Source organism: Ovis aries, chromosome 3 (assembly GCF_016772045.2).
Source record: "Ovis aries strain OAR_USU_Benz2616 breed Rambouillet chromosome 3, ARS-UI_Ramb_v3.0, whole genome shotgun sequence".
NCBI classification, from domain to species: Eukaryota; Metazoa; Chordata; class Mammalia; order Artiodactyla; family Bovidae; genus Ovis; species Ovis aries.
Genome location: NC_056056.1, coordinates 101,793,815 through 101,809,403, shown reverse-complemented (window position 1 = coordinate 101,809,403; position 15,589 = coordinate 101,793,815). Strand labels below are relative to the sequence as shown.

Sequence of the window (15,589 nt, the reverse complement as noted above, 5' to 3'; positions counted from 1 at the left end):
CTGGAGACTCCTGTGGACAGAGGAGCCTGGCACACTATAGACCATGGGGTGGAAAGAGACATGACTAAGCGACTATCACTTCATTTTCTTTCATAACAATGCATGTCTTAAAAGAATCTATACCTGTTGATCTCAGCATTCTATTTCTACATCTTCCTCCTATCAGAAGATAATCAGAAATATGAACAATGATTTATATGAAGCTATCTATCATACTGTTATTTGTAACAGTGGAAGAAAGTGGAAGTAACATAAATGTTCAACAGCAGGGGAATGGTTTGAGAAATTGTGATTACTTTAAGACTGTATAAAGTAGCTCAGCTCCCCAGTAGCTCAGACAGTAAAGCTTCCTCCTGCAATGCAGGAGACCACGGTTCGATCCCTGGGTTGGGAAGAGTGCCTGGAGAGGGAAATGGCAATCCACTCCAGTGGATTCTTGCTTGGAGAATTCCATGGACAAAGAAGCCTGGCGGGCTACAGTCCATGGAGTCACAAAGAGTCGGACACGACTGGGTGACTAACACACACAGCGACTGTATAACCACTATCAGACAGTGTCACAGGGCCATCATACAGGGTGTTTGTGAACTAGTCTCAGGAAAATCTGCCTGATATAATGTAAAATGAAAAAAAAGGATGCAAAACTGTACATACACTATGATCTTATTTTGGTAAAAATCCTGCATATTTGGAGAAGACTGGATGACATTTCAATAGAATGTTAATAGTGATAAGATTGCTGTTGTTTAGTTGCTAAGTTGTGCCCGGTTCTCTTGTGACCCCATGGACTGTAGCCCACCAGACTCCTCTGTCCTCGGAATTTCCAGGCAGGAATACTGGAGTGAGTTGCCATTTCCTTCTCCCGGGGATCTTTCTGACCCAGGGATCGGACCCAGGTCTCTTTCATGGCAGGTGGGTTCTTTACCACTGTGCCACCAGGGAAGCCCGTGATAAGATTACTGATTATTAAAAATTTTTTTTCTCTATTTTCTATACTTTACAAATTTAGCCATAGTTACATACATACCAGTTTAAACATGCTTTTATGAGTAAAAACAAACATTATTTAAAAGAAATAGAGCTACTGTATAGCTCAGGGAACTCTACTAGGCTCTCTGGTGACCTAAATGGGAAGGAAATCAGATAAAAAGGGATATATATATCCACACAGCAGAAACTAACACAGCACTGTAAAGCAACTATACTCCAATAAAAATTAGTTAAAAAGAAAGAGATACAACTTACCCATAAAAACCTTTTTTTTTTTTCAGTTGTAACCAGCTATCATTTGAATAGGCAATAACATTCATGTGTGTGTGTGTTAAGTCACTTCAGTCGTGCCCAACTCTTTGAGACCGTATGGACTGCAGCCCACCAGGCTCCTCTGTCCAGGGATTCTCCAGGCAAAAACACTGGAGTGGGTTGCCATGCCCTCCTCCAGGGGCTCTTTCTGACCCAGGGACTGAGCCTGTGTCTCTTGTGCCTCCTGCACTGACAGGCGGTTCTTTCCACTAGCGCCACCTGGGAAGCCCAGGAACATTCATACCCGTCAGCTAATTCATTCACGCGGCATTTCAGATCCCCAGCTATGGTCTAGGCACTGTGCAGGTCTTAGGGTTACAAAGTGAATAAAATGTCATCCCTACCTTCAAGGACCTCACTGTCTAAAGGAAAAACATACGTGTGCATATCTATATAACTTGTATCTATATCATTGGCACCTGTATCATCTCTAACCCCGTCTCTATCTCTATCTTTCCCGCAGGAACGATCAAGATAGGCAGAGGCACTGGAAGTGCCGAGTAGGGGGAGAAGTTCAGCTTCTACTTGGGTGCATGATGCAGTCTCGCCCAGCGACGCCCAAGGATCAGGCTGTCTCCCCGAGCTGTGGCTGACCCACGCACAGCTCCCCCAAGGTGCAGGCACCTCTGTTTTCCTTGGCTAGGTTGTCCGCCATCTCCCAGTAGTCGTAGCTGTGGAGGATGCTGTTGGTGATGCTCACGTGGTTGGCCGCCATCTGGTGGATGCGCTGCGGGATGCTGACGATGGTTGACGGGGACAGGGCGTTGCTGTTGGACAGGCTCCCCTGAGAGCCCACGGAGCCGGTGGGGGATGGGTTGGGAGACATGGGGGATGGGGTCCCAGTGCTCCTGGAAGGGGAGAGCATGGAAAAACAAGAGTGGAGAGGTTAGTACCTGGTGAGGCAGGGCGGCCCCTCAGGGCACTGTAAACAGTACGCGTTGCCCAACATCGTGTGTGTGTGTGTGTGTGTGTGTGTCTGTGTGTGTGTCTGGGGTGGGAGGGCTCAGCTGTGTCCAATTCTCTGTGACCCCATGGACTGTAGCCCATCAGGCTCCTCTGTCCATGGGATTTTTCAGGCAAGGATACTGGAGTGGGTTGCCATTTCCTCCTCCATGGGATCTTCCCGACCCAGAACTCCAACCCATCTCTTGCATATCCTGCATTGGCAGGCAGGTTATTTACCACTGAGCCACGGGAAAGCCCTTGCTCAGCTTCATGCAACATCTCATTTATCACCTTCACTTTGCAAAAATGAACTTACTTTCCACTGGCCCCCCATGGAGATGGGGCTTGGGCAGCTTTAGATGAATTCTGCAAGAAAACAAAAATGTTGACAGTGAGTACCATCTGCTTGAGTTTAAACAGCCCACAATAGCATGCTCTTAGTTGACCACTGAGAGAAGCAATGACAGACTCTGTAGATAAAATGCAGGGTCACAGAAACTGGACCTGGGAAGTCACAGTTACTAGGCTATTGGCTTCCTCTCTGCAGGACAGTAGGGTGGCAGGTAACCCCCCTCCCACACATACATCTTATATTTAAATGTAGGGCATATTTGCAGAACTGTTGACATAATATTTAATGCCTGAAAATATATGAGACCATCAACTGTTACTGTTTTAACTTAGGAAGCTTTAAAGTATTTCTCTTAAAGGAAGTTGCTCTTGAACATGTCTAAAAGAATAGATTAAATGTATTTCCTTAACAGAGACTGAAGTCAAAAATTCTGATTTATTTAAATATCCTGATTTAGGATTTGTTGCCTGAGCCAGTTGTTTGCATCAGGCATTTAAAAGACACTTTGCCTGTGGCAAGGGAAGTTTCTAAATGTACAGAGAGATTTCCTCCCTGAGAGTCCAATGAAGCTTTCTTGGACACAAATCTGTGAGATTGTTAAGGAAAAAAACGGTCTTTATAATACGGATGTCAATGTTCCCTTCCAGAAACAAGAAAATATAATAGCCTCAGCTTGGTTCCCCAGAGACAAAATGCTTCTTTTGGTTAAAAAGAATTTTATGAAGTGGTGACTGAGTTTTAGCTTTTAGTGGAGGTGTTATCAAAATGGTAAGAAATGGCCTTACACATGGGAATTGTGCAACATTGCCTTCAGGCCTCTTTCATTACAACTGAGGTCCCGTGACTGTAAAAAACACAGGTAGGGGCAAAGTCCTGTTTTCCAGAGCCAGTGGTACTGATGAAACTTATTTTTTATGAACCAACTATCATTGGTTCCTGGTGGCTCAGAAGGTAAAGAATCTGCCTGCAATAACGGAGACCTGGGTTCGATCCCTGGGTTGGGAAGATCCCCTGGAGAAGGCAACGGCTATCCACTGCAGTATTCTCGCCTGGAAAATTCCACGGACAGAGGAGCCTGGAGGGCTACAGTCTAAGCCATCGCAGAGTCAGACATGACTGAGCAACTAACACCAATTATTGCTTCCTAAAGTTTTCATAATCTCTGAGCTTAAGTAGTACTGAAGTAGCCTTTGATTTAGGGTATCTACCAGGAACTTCTAGAGGGGGAGTTCTGATTCTGAAGTTATGATCTTTGTTCATTCTGTACAGTTTCACGGACAATCCACATACATTAAGAACTTGGATCTCTTGAAAGTTCTGTGTCTTAGAGTTCGGATTCCTTCTTTATTCAAGTGCTTTGCTTTACTATAATAACTCTTAAGTAATAGCTCTTCAGTCAGTTCAGTTCAGTCACTCAGTTGTGTCTAACTCATTGCAACCCCATGGACTGCAGCACACCAGGCTTCCCTGTCCATCACTAACTTTGAGTCTGCTTAAACTCACGTCCATTGAGTCAGTGACGCCATCCAACTATCTCATCCTCTATCGTCCCCTTCTCCTCCTGCCCTCGATCTTTCCCAGCATCAGGGTCTTTTCCAGTGAGTCAGTTCTTAACATCAGGTGGCCAAAGTATTGGAGTTTCAGCTTCAGCATCAGTCCTTCCAATGAACATCCAGGACTGATTTCCTTTAGAATGGACTGGTTGGATCTCCTTGCAGTCCAAGGGATTCTCAAGAGTCTTCTCCAACACCACAGTTCAAAAGCATCAATTCTTCCACACTCAGCTTCTTTATAGTCCAACTCTCACATCCATACATGACCACTGGAAAAACCATAGCTTTGACTAGATGGACCTTTGTTGGCAAAGTAATGTCTCTTCTTTTTAATATGCTGTCTAGGTTGGTCATAACTTTTCTTCCAAGGAGCAAGTGTCTTTTAATTTCATGGCTGCAGCCACCATCTGCAGTGATTTTGGAGCCCAAAATAGCTCTTAGATTCTAAATTTTTGAAAACGACTTAAACTTAGGCACCCAAAGTAAACAGAGACTCTTAAGTGTCAGTACTTGTCATTATAACCCACGATTGTCAGTGGACTAAGACAGTTACCTTTTTGGCTTAGCACCTGGATACTCTACATGCACGGCCCGGCTATCTGATGGACATGGACCTCCAACACAGCCGGGTCATCAGAAATCATCTCCAAGAAGTGGAGGTTGGGGATTAAAGATCTAAAATGATGACTGTGGGGACTTCCCTTGTGGTACAGTGGATAAGAATTTTCCTGCCAGTGCAGGGGGGGACACAGTCTGGGAAGATTCCTGCTCCGGGCGTGGAGCAACTAAAAGCCTGTATACTGCGATTTCTGAGCCCGAGTGCTAGAGCGCACGAGCCGCAACTACTGACGCCTAGGCGCCTAGACCCTGTGCTTTGCAACAAGAGAAGCCACCGCAATGAGAAGCCTGGGCACCTCAAGGAAGAGTAGCCCCCACTCGCTGCAACTAGAGAAAAATTCACTCAGGAACAAAGACCCAGTGCAGCCAAAAACAAATGTAAAATGATGGCTGTGTATCTGACAAAGAGCTGGTAGAGGCAGAGATGGTATAATTTCTTGTTTCTACAGTCAAATGGACAGCAAAGAGGCCAGAAGTCTCAAATAAATTATTATGTCAGGTCCACTTCACAGCAGAACATCAGGGGTTTTTTTTGTCTCCCGTCCTCTTTCTTCATTCTCCCAATGAAAATGATTTCATTCCATAAAAAAGCGCAGTTTCCAATTCTATCCTTTTATGTGCACAGTGCTATTCCAGTGCCTCTGGGTTCTACCAAGCCATTTCTTATCATTTAAAATAACACCTTTATTAAAAATTAAATTAGTGACTGGAGATAGCAAAGAGGAGTTACTTCTAAGAGGAAGAAGCTCTGCGTGAACACGAGGAATTTATGTTAGCTATAAAGATGGACCTCCTAGGACGCTGGGGTGGGTAACAGGATCTTCTTTCTCTAGGGGCACTAGAGGGGATAAATTAGATGGGTTCTCAGGCTATTCTGTAAGCCCTGAATGCCATGAGTAGGTCGTAAATGGGGGTTAGTGCAGATACCAGACGGCTCCTGTATTAGCCCCAAATCAGTGGACTCTGCATTGAACATGTCCTTGACAGGGAGACAGCTGGGTACAACATTCTGCCCGTTAGCCAGACAGTACCTTGAAATAGTCGATAAGTGCTTTTGAATACTTGACAGCGTGATCCCTTTTGAGTCGAAACATCCTCCAGTACAGGAGAGCCAGGCATCGGTAACTGCAGCAGGGAGAGACAAATGAGCGGCCCCCGTGCCAGCAATCTTGTTCCAATACACTCAATGTTCCTAGCATGATCATATATATATTAAACATTTCTATACATAGGTATCTGACCTTCCTATTGGTTCGATAGGATTCAAAATTTCGGTTACTCCATTAAAAACATCCCTTCATATAAATAAATATGTATAAACAACATATATATTAAACAATATAAATATAAATATGAATCAATAAACTGTGTATATATAAATAAAGAATATAAGTACAAATGAATAGCTTTATTGCTTCTCCGTTGGGACTAAGCAGCTGGCCATTTCCTTCTTTCACCACGAGAGGGCAGTCTCTCTCCACTGGAGAAGTGAGAAGCTCTAGCACAGCGCGCTCTCTGCTTTCTGGGTGAACTTCAGGGCAGAACTACCTTACTCTGATTTTCCTCAGACATCTTGAACTTCTGGCCGTGGGTCGTGGCTTTGTTGAAAGCACAGCCCTTCTACCTGTTTTTATCACCTTCACTTTTAAGCTAGTTTACTGAGGGAGAGTGGATACATGTATATGTATGGCTGAGTCCCTTTACTGTCCATCTAAAACTATCACATCATTGTTAATTGGCTATACTCCAATATAAAATAAAAAGTAAAAAAAAAAAACTACTTTACTGGACTATAATTAGCTCATATAAAGTAACAGATATGAATGTGTTTTATAAATAATTAAAAATTATGCTGGGGGTAGTTATTATTTTATTTTATAGTTTATATATTTGTTATTTACCTAGCAGTAATCCCTCTTATATAATATGAACTAATCATAGTTAATTTATTAATCCTAGCATGAAAGTTAAAGTTTGAAAAGAGCATAGAAAGCATTTCCCGAGCCATATCAACTACTTCTTGGTGCTTTTCACTTGTAATTATTGGCTAACTCAGATATGGTATTGACAGAGTAGAACACCAACCTAGAAAATACAACTTAATGGTCTCAAATTTTATTTATTTAAATTTTAAAATTTATTTTTATTTTAATACAATTTTTAAAGGTTACTTTCTATTTACAGTTATTACAAAATATTGGCTGCATTCATTCCCCGTGTTGTATTAATACAACATATCCCTGAGTAATAGCACGTCAAGCTCTACATGAAGTGGTGATGGAAAACTATCAGAGACCCTCTCTTTTGTGTCTGTCGTTATTGCTATTATCACTGTTACTATTTTGAGATTCAGTTCTACGACTTGCAAATCAGGGTCTAGGGTGGAGTATGAACTGTCAGAGATAGAGACATTTTGGTTCCTTATCACAGCAGGCGCTAACAGTGAAGTGCCCTGAGGAAATGTCATGGGGAAAATTATTGTTATTATAATCACATAATCATTATCATTTCTGTTATTATAGAAAAAAACCTGTTACATGTTGATTAACATTTATAAAGTCTTTGACTATCAAAGCGGAAGGAGTGGCTCCTCAGTTTAACGTGTTGAGAACCTGAACACGCTGTTTTGACTCAGCCCTACTAATCCCACACGTAAAGAGACAGATGAATCATTCTGATTGCATCCAAAATGTTAAATATGAGAGATTACATTGGGCACAATTCCCATTCAAATGATTAAAATACAAACTTACCTGATTTTAGAACACACAGACACACAGACACACAGACACACAGAGGAAAGCGAGCCCTTGTGTCGCGGACCTGCTCACTGTTAGTCATGAATTCACCTCATGCGCAGGGCAGCAGGGTGCAGGCTCTCCATGGCTACCTCGAGAAATGCCTTCAGGTCGGTGTGTGAGAAGCATTGTGAACACATCGCGCATTTTGGCACCAGGTTACCAGCTTCGCCAGCGCAGAGGCTGGGGAGGCTCTTCTAAGCCGCTGTGATTCGCTTACCATAATGCAGCCAGCTGTTTATCCTCTGGTGTGGCATTGGGGCCTGAGTGGGTTTTCAGTCTCATGGCATACCTTACAAGAGAAAAAAAAGGAAAGGAAAACAAAGAAATAAAGCTTTCTTACTAACCCATGGACCATCTTCGGGGATGGTAGTTCTGTTAGCTCTTCGTGGTGCTTGCTGATTTTATTGTTATGTAGTCCACTGACGCACATCTGACTCTGTGACCCTGTGAATTTCAGCCCGCCAGGCTCCTCTGTCCATGTGACTTCCCGGGCAAGAATGCTGCAGTGGGTTGCCATTTCCTTCTCCAGGGGATCTTCCTGACCCAGGGACTAAAGCCCTGTCTCCTGCATTGGAGCCACGCGGAAGGCCTGACAGCTCTTTCTTGAAAGCCAGCTGAGGTTGCCCCATTTCCCCTAACCATGACAGTACTGTCACGACTAGAACAAAATGACTTTGATGACCATCTAGCTACTTCCTGCTTTTTAACAATAGAAGTCCAAATTCTACAGACGGTCAAGGGTGTTATCCATTCAAGCATTACCTACGTATATGGTGATGCATCCATTTTTACAAATTCTGATCTATGGCTGCATGGCTGAGAAGATGTTGGTAAAGTTCAACCCTTTCAGACCAATCTCCAGAAAAATGTTTACTCTTTGTCTTCAGATGAATATGTGGGTTTACCTTTTTTTTTTGATTGTTACAAAACTCTTATTTTGACAGCAGTATAACTGTCCTGGATGCATGACTAGCAGATTTTATGAACTTTACTCAATCTCACTTTTTCTCTGAACCAGCTGTCTATGGTCATTCCTTTCTCCAATAATACACCAGGTTACTTGCAGATCCTTTGAGAGACCTGAGGCAGGCTGGGGAATGGTCAGGGAGTCCTGGGTTCAAATCCCAGGTTAGTCACTTATTAGTCATGGGAGCTTACACAAATTAACATCTTTAAGCCTCCTTTCCCTTCTTTATAAAGTAAGATGAGTACTTTACTGCTGATCGCATAGCTTCGCTGTAGAGATTAAGTGAAACAGTGTCTGTAAAGCTCTTAGCATAGTGGGCTGGCTTGTTGCAAGTTGCTCAAGAAATGGTACTGTTATTACATTGTCTCCAACACACTTAGATTTGTAGTACTTTAAAAAAGTTTATTTATTTTTTGATAGGTAAGAAATGGATGTATTCAGATTCAGAGAAAAGCACACTCCACAGACAGTGTGGGCCATCGCAGAGGGCGAGTGTGTAAAAATCTATTTATTTTTAATTAGAAGATGATTGCTTGACAATATTGGTTTGGTTGCTGCCATACATCAGCGTGAATCAGCCATAGGTATACTTATGTTCCCTCCCTCTTCAACCTCCCTCCCTTTTCGAGTGTATCCCCTTTGTTTAGTTTTCACAGGGTCATTTCTGACAGTTCATTGGTATCAACATTTTCTACTCTGCATGAAGAGCAGAAACCTTACTTCCATGTTTATGCCATTAAATAACATTGCTTTGAGCATCAGACAGGCTTCCCTGGTAGCTCAGGTGGTAAAGAATCTTCCTACAATGTGGGAGACCTGCTGGGTTTGACCCCTGGGTCAGGAAGATCCCCTGGAGAAGGGAATGGCAACCCACTCCAGCATTTTTGCCTGGGAAATCCGTGGACAGAGGATCCTGGTGGGCTACAGTCCACGGGGTCCCAAAGAGTTGGACACGACTGAGCAAGTAACAGTGTGCATTGATCATCAGATGGTGGTGTATTTTTTGTTTCAATCACTGAGCACTCTGGATTATATAGCTCACGAGGAGGGTGGTTTATCGCACGTGCCCAGAGTTCTTCGCTTATGCTGCTTTTCCTTTCCTCCTATTGGTCCAAGATTCCTTCTTTCGCCGCTTCCTTTCTGTTTGAGAAACTTCCTTTAGCCAACCTTCAAAGGTAGGTCTGTTAGATACAAGCTTTTCATCTTCCTTAGTCTGAGAATATTTTTATTTCCTCTTTATTCCTGAAGAACGAGGCCTCCCTGAATCTAACTGCACGATTAGCCAGGTTTCCCTCCTTCAGCGCTGGAGACACGGCATGCCACTTCCGGCTTCCGCGGCGCTGGCCCGCACGCGGCTGCGCCGGAACCGGCGTCCCCCGTGGGTGCTGTGCCACGCCTCTCTCATTGCTTTTAGGACTTTCTGCTTGTTTTCCGTTTTCAGAAACGTAGTTTTGATGGTGTAGTGACATGCAGTGCTCTGGCTTTGGGCTGTTTGGAGTTTTCTCTGCTTCCGGAACCCGTAGGGTTGTGTCTTTTGCCAAATTTGGCAAGTTTCAGTCATTACTTCTTTAAAAAAATACAGTTCTATTTATTTGCTGATTTTGGCTCTTGCTGCGTGGGCTTTTCTCGAGCTGCGGTGAGCGGGGGCTACTCTCGAGCTGGAGTGGGAGGGCTTCTCCCGCTGCGGCTCCTGGGCTCAGTTTCTCTGGAGCACGTGGCATCTTCCTGCAGCAGGGACTGAAGCCATGTCTCCTGCACCGGCAGGGGGATTTTTCGCCATGAAGCCCTAGCCATTACTTCTTTCACGTATCTTTCAGCTCCATTCTCTCCTTCGGGGACCCCAAGGACTACCTGGAGGGTCTATTGTCATTGTGCTTGAAGCTCTCCACTTCTTTTTCAGTCTGGTTTCTTGGTTGCTTAGGTTGGGGGTAGGTTCTATTTCTTGGTCTCAAGTTCACTGATTCTGTCCTCCGTCATTGCTTCTCTGCTGCTGTGCCCCCTCCAGTGAGGTTTATATTTCCGTTACATTTCTCAGTTCCATAATTTCCATTTGGTTCTTTTCCAAAATAACGTCTTCTTCTTTGTTGAGACTTCAGTTTTGTTTGTTTGTTTCAAGAGAATTTGTAATTGCTTGTTGAAGCATTTTTCTGATAGTTGCTTTAAAATCCTTGTCAGATAATTCTAACACCTGATTCGTCCTGGTTACTGATGTCAACCAGTTGTCTTTTCTCATCTTGGCTGTGATTTTCTTGTTTCTTGGCATGACGAGTGAATTTCTACTGTATGTTAGACATTCTGGCTATCATGTTAGAAGACCCTCCTGTTTAAATATTTTCTTTTAAAAGCAAGTCATCCTGTTTGGGTTTAGCAGGCAAGTCCTAGCCTACTTCTGTGGGATGTGGTTCCAATTACAATTGGATTTGCAGAGCCTTTGTGCTATAATTTTTTCCAAAAATTTTGGCATGTGGGATCTTTGTTTCCTGAAAAGGGACTGAACCCATGTCCCACTGAAATGAAAGCATGGAGTCTTAACCACTGGACCTCCAAGGAAGTCTACATGGTGGAATTTTTGATTTGAGGAGGTGGGGTTCCACTTGCCAGTGTGCCCCAGGCACTTTCTCCTTGGTGGAGAGAGGAATTCTCTCACATCCTTAGCTGGGTACCTGAGGCAGGACCCCACCTCCCCAAAGTGCGTGCTCCTGGCTCCCCAGAGTCTCTCAGTGGGGGAAGGGAGTCTCAGACCTGGTGGGCAACATGCAGTTTGAAGCAGTAAATTAATGTTATCTTCCAACTCAGAGCAGCTTAAGGGACTCTACTCAATCATCTAAAAAATGGACTGTATTTTCCACCCATGCAAAGTCCCATCCCTGGTGCAGAGTGGGTGTGCATGTCAGCACCTCCAGTTGTATCTGATGGAAACAGGCAATTACGGCTGCTTGGGTTTGTTTGTTTGTTCTTAAAGTGTGAATGCCTTAAGCAGACGGTGTACACTCCAGGTCACCACAGGCCCTGTGACCCGCTGATCTGTACTATTGACTGAGTACATACTATGTTGTAGGAGCTCCTCCAGGGGCCATGAAGACATTAATGAACAGATCTGCAACCCCCCCACACCCCTGTGCTCAAGGCACTTGCATCCTAGGACACCTTACAGCCTTGTGCCTGTCTGCTTCCTCCCACTTTCTCCCCTGCCTGCCTGTGGGCATCCACGTCTGTGCCTTATTCAGAGGATGAACCATGAGAAACTAAGATCATGGACGTGAGTTTAAGCAAACTCCTGGAGATGGTGAAGGGCGAGGGAGCCTGGCACGCTGCAGTCCATGGGGTTGCAAACAGTCGGACAAAACATAGCAACTGAACAACAACGAGATCTCTTAAAGTAATTTTAAGTTTTTTTCTTTTACTATGGCAATTTCTTTTCTTCACAGTCCAAAATACTCTACCAAATAAGAAGGCAGTATGAGGGAATCACCAGTGCATTGGTGTAGTAGAAATATTTTAATAGGAAAAAGGGCTGGACAGCGTTGACTTCCGAAACATTCTTGAAAAGTGCGTTTTGCAGATGATGTGTTCTTCATGTTGGGATGACAGTTTCAAAGGCCGTCATCCTTTCCTGAATCCCGAAGAAGAGTGATGGAAAACACCGTTGACTTGGGTCAACGCATACCAAGAAGATTAAATTTAGGATAATTAGAAATCTTCCAGGGCTTCCCTGGAGGTCCAGTGGTTAAGAATCTGCTTGCCAATACAGGGGACATGGGTTCTGGCCCTGGTCTGGGAGGAGCCCACATGTAGCAGAGCAACAAAGCCCGTGCTCTGAGATAAGAGGAGCCGCGGTGAGGAGAGGCCCCACACCCCATAACGAAGAGCAGGCCCTGCTTTCCACAGTGAGAGAAAGCCCGTGCCCAGCGACGAATACCTAGCCCCAGCCACGAGGAAATGAGAAACTGTCCACCTGGAATAGTGAGGCATGGTAAGACACAGTTATTCTCAGGTGGCCTAGAATCCCAGAACTAGAAAAATCTCTTAAAGTTAATTTTGGGACGGGTTATTTCATATAGTGCATATTAGACGTTATTCCAAGCAGCTGAGCCAGCTACAGACATAAAACATGACACGGGCTCTCTCAGAACGATTAATGGGGGACATTCCCTTAATGGTTCATTAGCGGCATGAAGGATGTGCCTTTCCACGCAACCACCGTGGAAGGTAGGCGTCTCCCGCCTGTGGCCCTGCTGTGCCCCTGGCACAAAGCCTGCGTCTGTTTGCACCGTGGCCCGAACTCAGGCTGGGGGATGGTGCTCAGGTCCAAGCCTTAGACCAGAGCAAGGCCAGTACCTTTTCAGATAGAGCATCATAGGATGGGTTTCCTTTCCTAAAATCCCCTTGCGCCTTCTTTCCTGTTATTAAATACTCCTGAATCATTTATTGATTGGAGTTAGAATTTGGATTATACAAGTCTAAATAATATTGAATCAGATAATAATAATAAAACCGCAGCACAGAGGTGAAAAGAGTTCAAATTCTGCCACTTCCCAGCAGGCGAAGTCGGCAACTCACGTCTCCATCAGACAAAGCTTCCTTTCTGCTAGTGGGGTTGGAGGAGCCGCCCTCCCAACCCTCACTCACACAGAGATCAAAGGAGGCAGGCGATGCCAAAACACATTGCAAGCTCGTCCATCTTATTTGGGGGATGAACACTGGCTCTTGGTAGCTGACAGTGTGATCTTTTTTTGTCCCCCAAGAATAATTATAATAGATATTTATTTAAAGCACAGATAGTTCTACATTGTACATTTCAGGTTTGAAAGTGAAAGCATTCATCATTCCATCGTGTCCAACTCTTTGCGACCCCATGGACGGGAGCTTGCCAGGCTCCTCTGTCCATGGGATTCTCCAGGCAAGAATACTGCAGTGGGTTGCCATTCCCTTCTCCAGAGGTCCTTCTCGATCCAGGGGTCAAAACTGCATTTCCTGCATTGCAGGCAGGTTCTTTACTGTTGAGCCACCAGGGAAGCCCACATTTCAGGTTTAACCAACTTCATAAAGATACTTGAGGGCAGCCACATCCACATGATTGTTTCATGATGAATTCTCCTCTCTCTTTCCTGAATACCCTCTTTCAGGGCACGGTTCAAGGTAGAATTTATCCTCCTCATATTTTGTCCACTGCTCTAAAGGCAAGACCTGTTTCCTCATGCTCAGGTGCAGCGCTCTCTTAATATGTACCCCCCTGTCATTACAGAAGCTCTCAGGAAGCCTCCCTGTGGCTCCTCTTACATTGTCATTCTCATATACCGCATCTCCTCACAGTAAGCCCAGTGTACGGAATCCGACAGCATCGCAAACCATTTTTGAATACCCTCCAGTCGCCTTCTTGCTGTTGCGGTGGCAGGCCTGCTCACTGTTTCGACCCAGATGGTGTGACCTTTTCTGTGTTCATGGTACTTATACACATATATTCTTCCCTCCAGCTGCCTGCCCCACCCGCTTGCAAGGAAATGCAGTGCTTACCTGATGAGCTCAACTGTCTCTGAATACATGGTGTAAGGAGACTTGGACTCCATGGGGCCCTGTTCCATAGCATTTCCACACTCGATGAATGACAAGGCTGCTTCTGCGTAGTTCAGAGCCTTCCCAAACTTTTCCACCTGATCAAGAGAGTGAACACAGTGCCTTCCTCAAGAAGAGTTTTTCAAACAGCGTTGTCACAAAATCTATAGACTTTATTTGAGAAACTCGACTTTAAAGTTCCAAACACTTGCGAATGGAACCCAGAAAAAAATAGAAATAAGGTAATTCCTTCTCGAGTTATTTTCACAGATTCCTGCTGGTTTAGGGCAAGTGCGTGAATGGTTAAACAGAGTTACGCCAAATCCATATCACAATCAGAATTGCACAGAACTTCATAGCTGCTCTAGTTTTTCTTGTTCTCTTTCTTAACTCCTAATGGTCAAATCAGCTTCACTCCTTGGTCCTTGCTGTTGTGCTAAATATTGATATATGTGTGTACTCTGACTCTATGTGACAGTTTTCACATTTTTATGGTATACTCCCACTTGGACAATTTAAGGCCTTGGTTATTATCTTTTACACTGTTTGTGACACCTATTAGGATGGTCCAAAAGTGCACTTGGGTTTTTCTGTAACATCGAACAACAACAACAAAAAAAACCCAAAGCAAACTTTGTGGCCAAACCAATACATCTCCACACCTCTGCGTAGTCATATGTTTTTCAGTTGTTTCATGAATAGGACCTCACCCCAAGGGAGAGGAAAGACAGGGAGGGGAGGCATAGCTCAAGGAATGGCATCAATGCTCATTGGATACAATGCTGAGCATCAGTAGAACTGATTTGGGAGCATCTGTTGCTGTTGTTTAGTTGCTAAGTCCTGTCCAACTCTTTTGTGACCCCATGGACTACAGTCCTCCAGGCTCCTCCATCCACGGGATTCTCCAGGCAAGGATACTGGAGTGGGTAGCCAATCCCTTCTCCAGGGGGTCTTCCCGACCCAGGAGTTGAACCTGTGTCTCCTGTGTTCTTTACCATTTGAGCCACAGGGGAAGCCTTTGTGGGGGACTGTAGACCCTCTAAACTTACGTTAATCTTTCCCTGTATCAGCTTTACATTCTTAAGTTCTCATAAATCTAAATGTACACGTCAGATTCGTGTTTCTGTACATTCTCACTCTTGATGGATGGCACATTCTAAATTGGGATTGGATAATCTCCCAGGTTTTCAAACATTCATTCATGAAACAAAACAGAATTACAGAGAGTCTTAACTACTGATCTAAGTCTTGCCTCTAAAAAAAAAAAAAAAAACAAAACCCTCTCATTATTCATGACACCTTAGGAAATGGAAATGTAAGGTGAAACTCTCCTGTGTTAGCAAATCAAAAATTGAAACAGCTTTAACCCTAAGAGGAGTATTTCTTGGCAGTGCTTTTAGATTAAGGAAGTCATTTCTTTCAACAAGTATTTCCTGAAGTACCCGATTCTGTGTGATTTGCACTTGACACACGAAAGCTCCTTCTAGGAACATGTATT

The 15,589-nt window shown here is 44.1% G+C and overlaps 1 protein-coding gene across 9 annotated transcripts in view; it reads right to left on the bottom strand.

The window, feature by feature from the left end:
- Positions 1–15,589, bottom strand: part of AFF3 (ALF transcription elongation factor 3) — a 628,609-nt gene that overhangs the window by 11,108 nt on the left and 601,912 nt on the right. For all 9 annotated transcript variants that reach the window (XM_060412422.1, XM_042246414.2, XM_042246415.2 and 6 more), the window contains 5 exons: positions 14,053–14,189; positions 7,789–7,860; positions 5,802–5,895; positions 2,564–2,613; positions 1,927–2,150 (listed from right to left, as the gene is read on the bottom strand). In XM_060412422.1, coding sequence (XP_060268405.1) covers positions 1,927–2,150; positions 2,564–2,613; positions 5,802–5,895; positions 7,789–7,860; positions 14,053–14,189 — 577 coding nt within the window. The remainder of the gene's footprint in view (positions 1–1,926; positions 2,151–2,563; positions 2,614–5,801; positions 5,896–7,788; positions 7,861–14,052; positions 14,190–15,589) is intronic.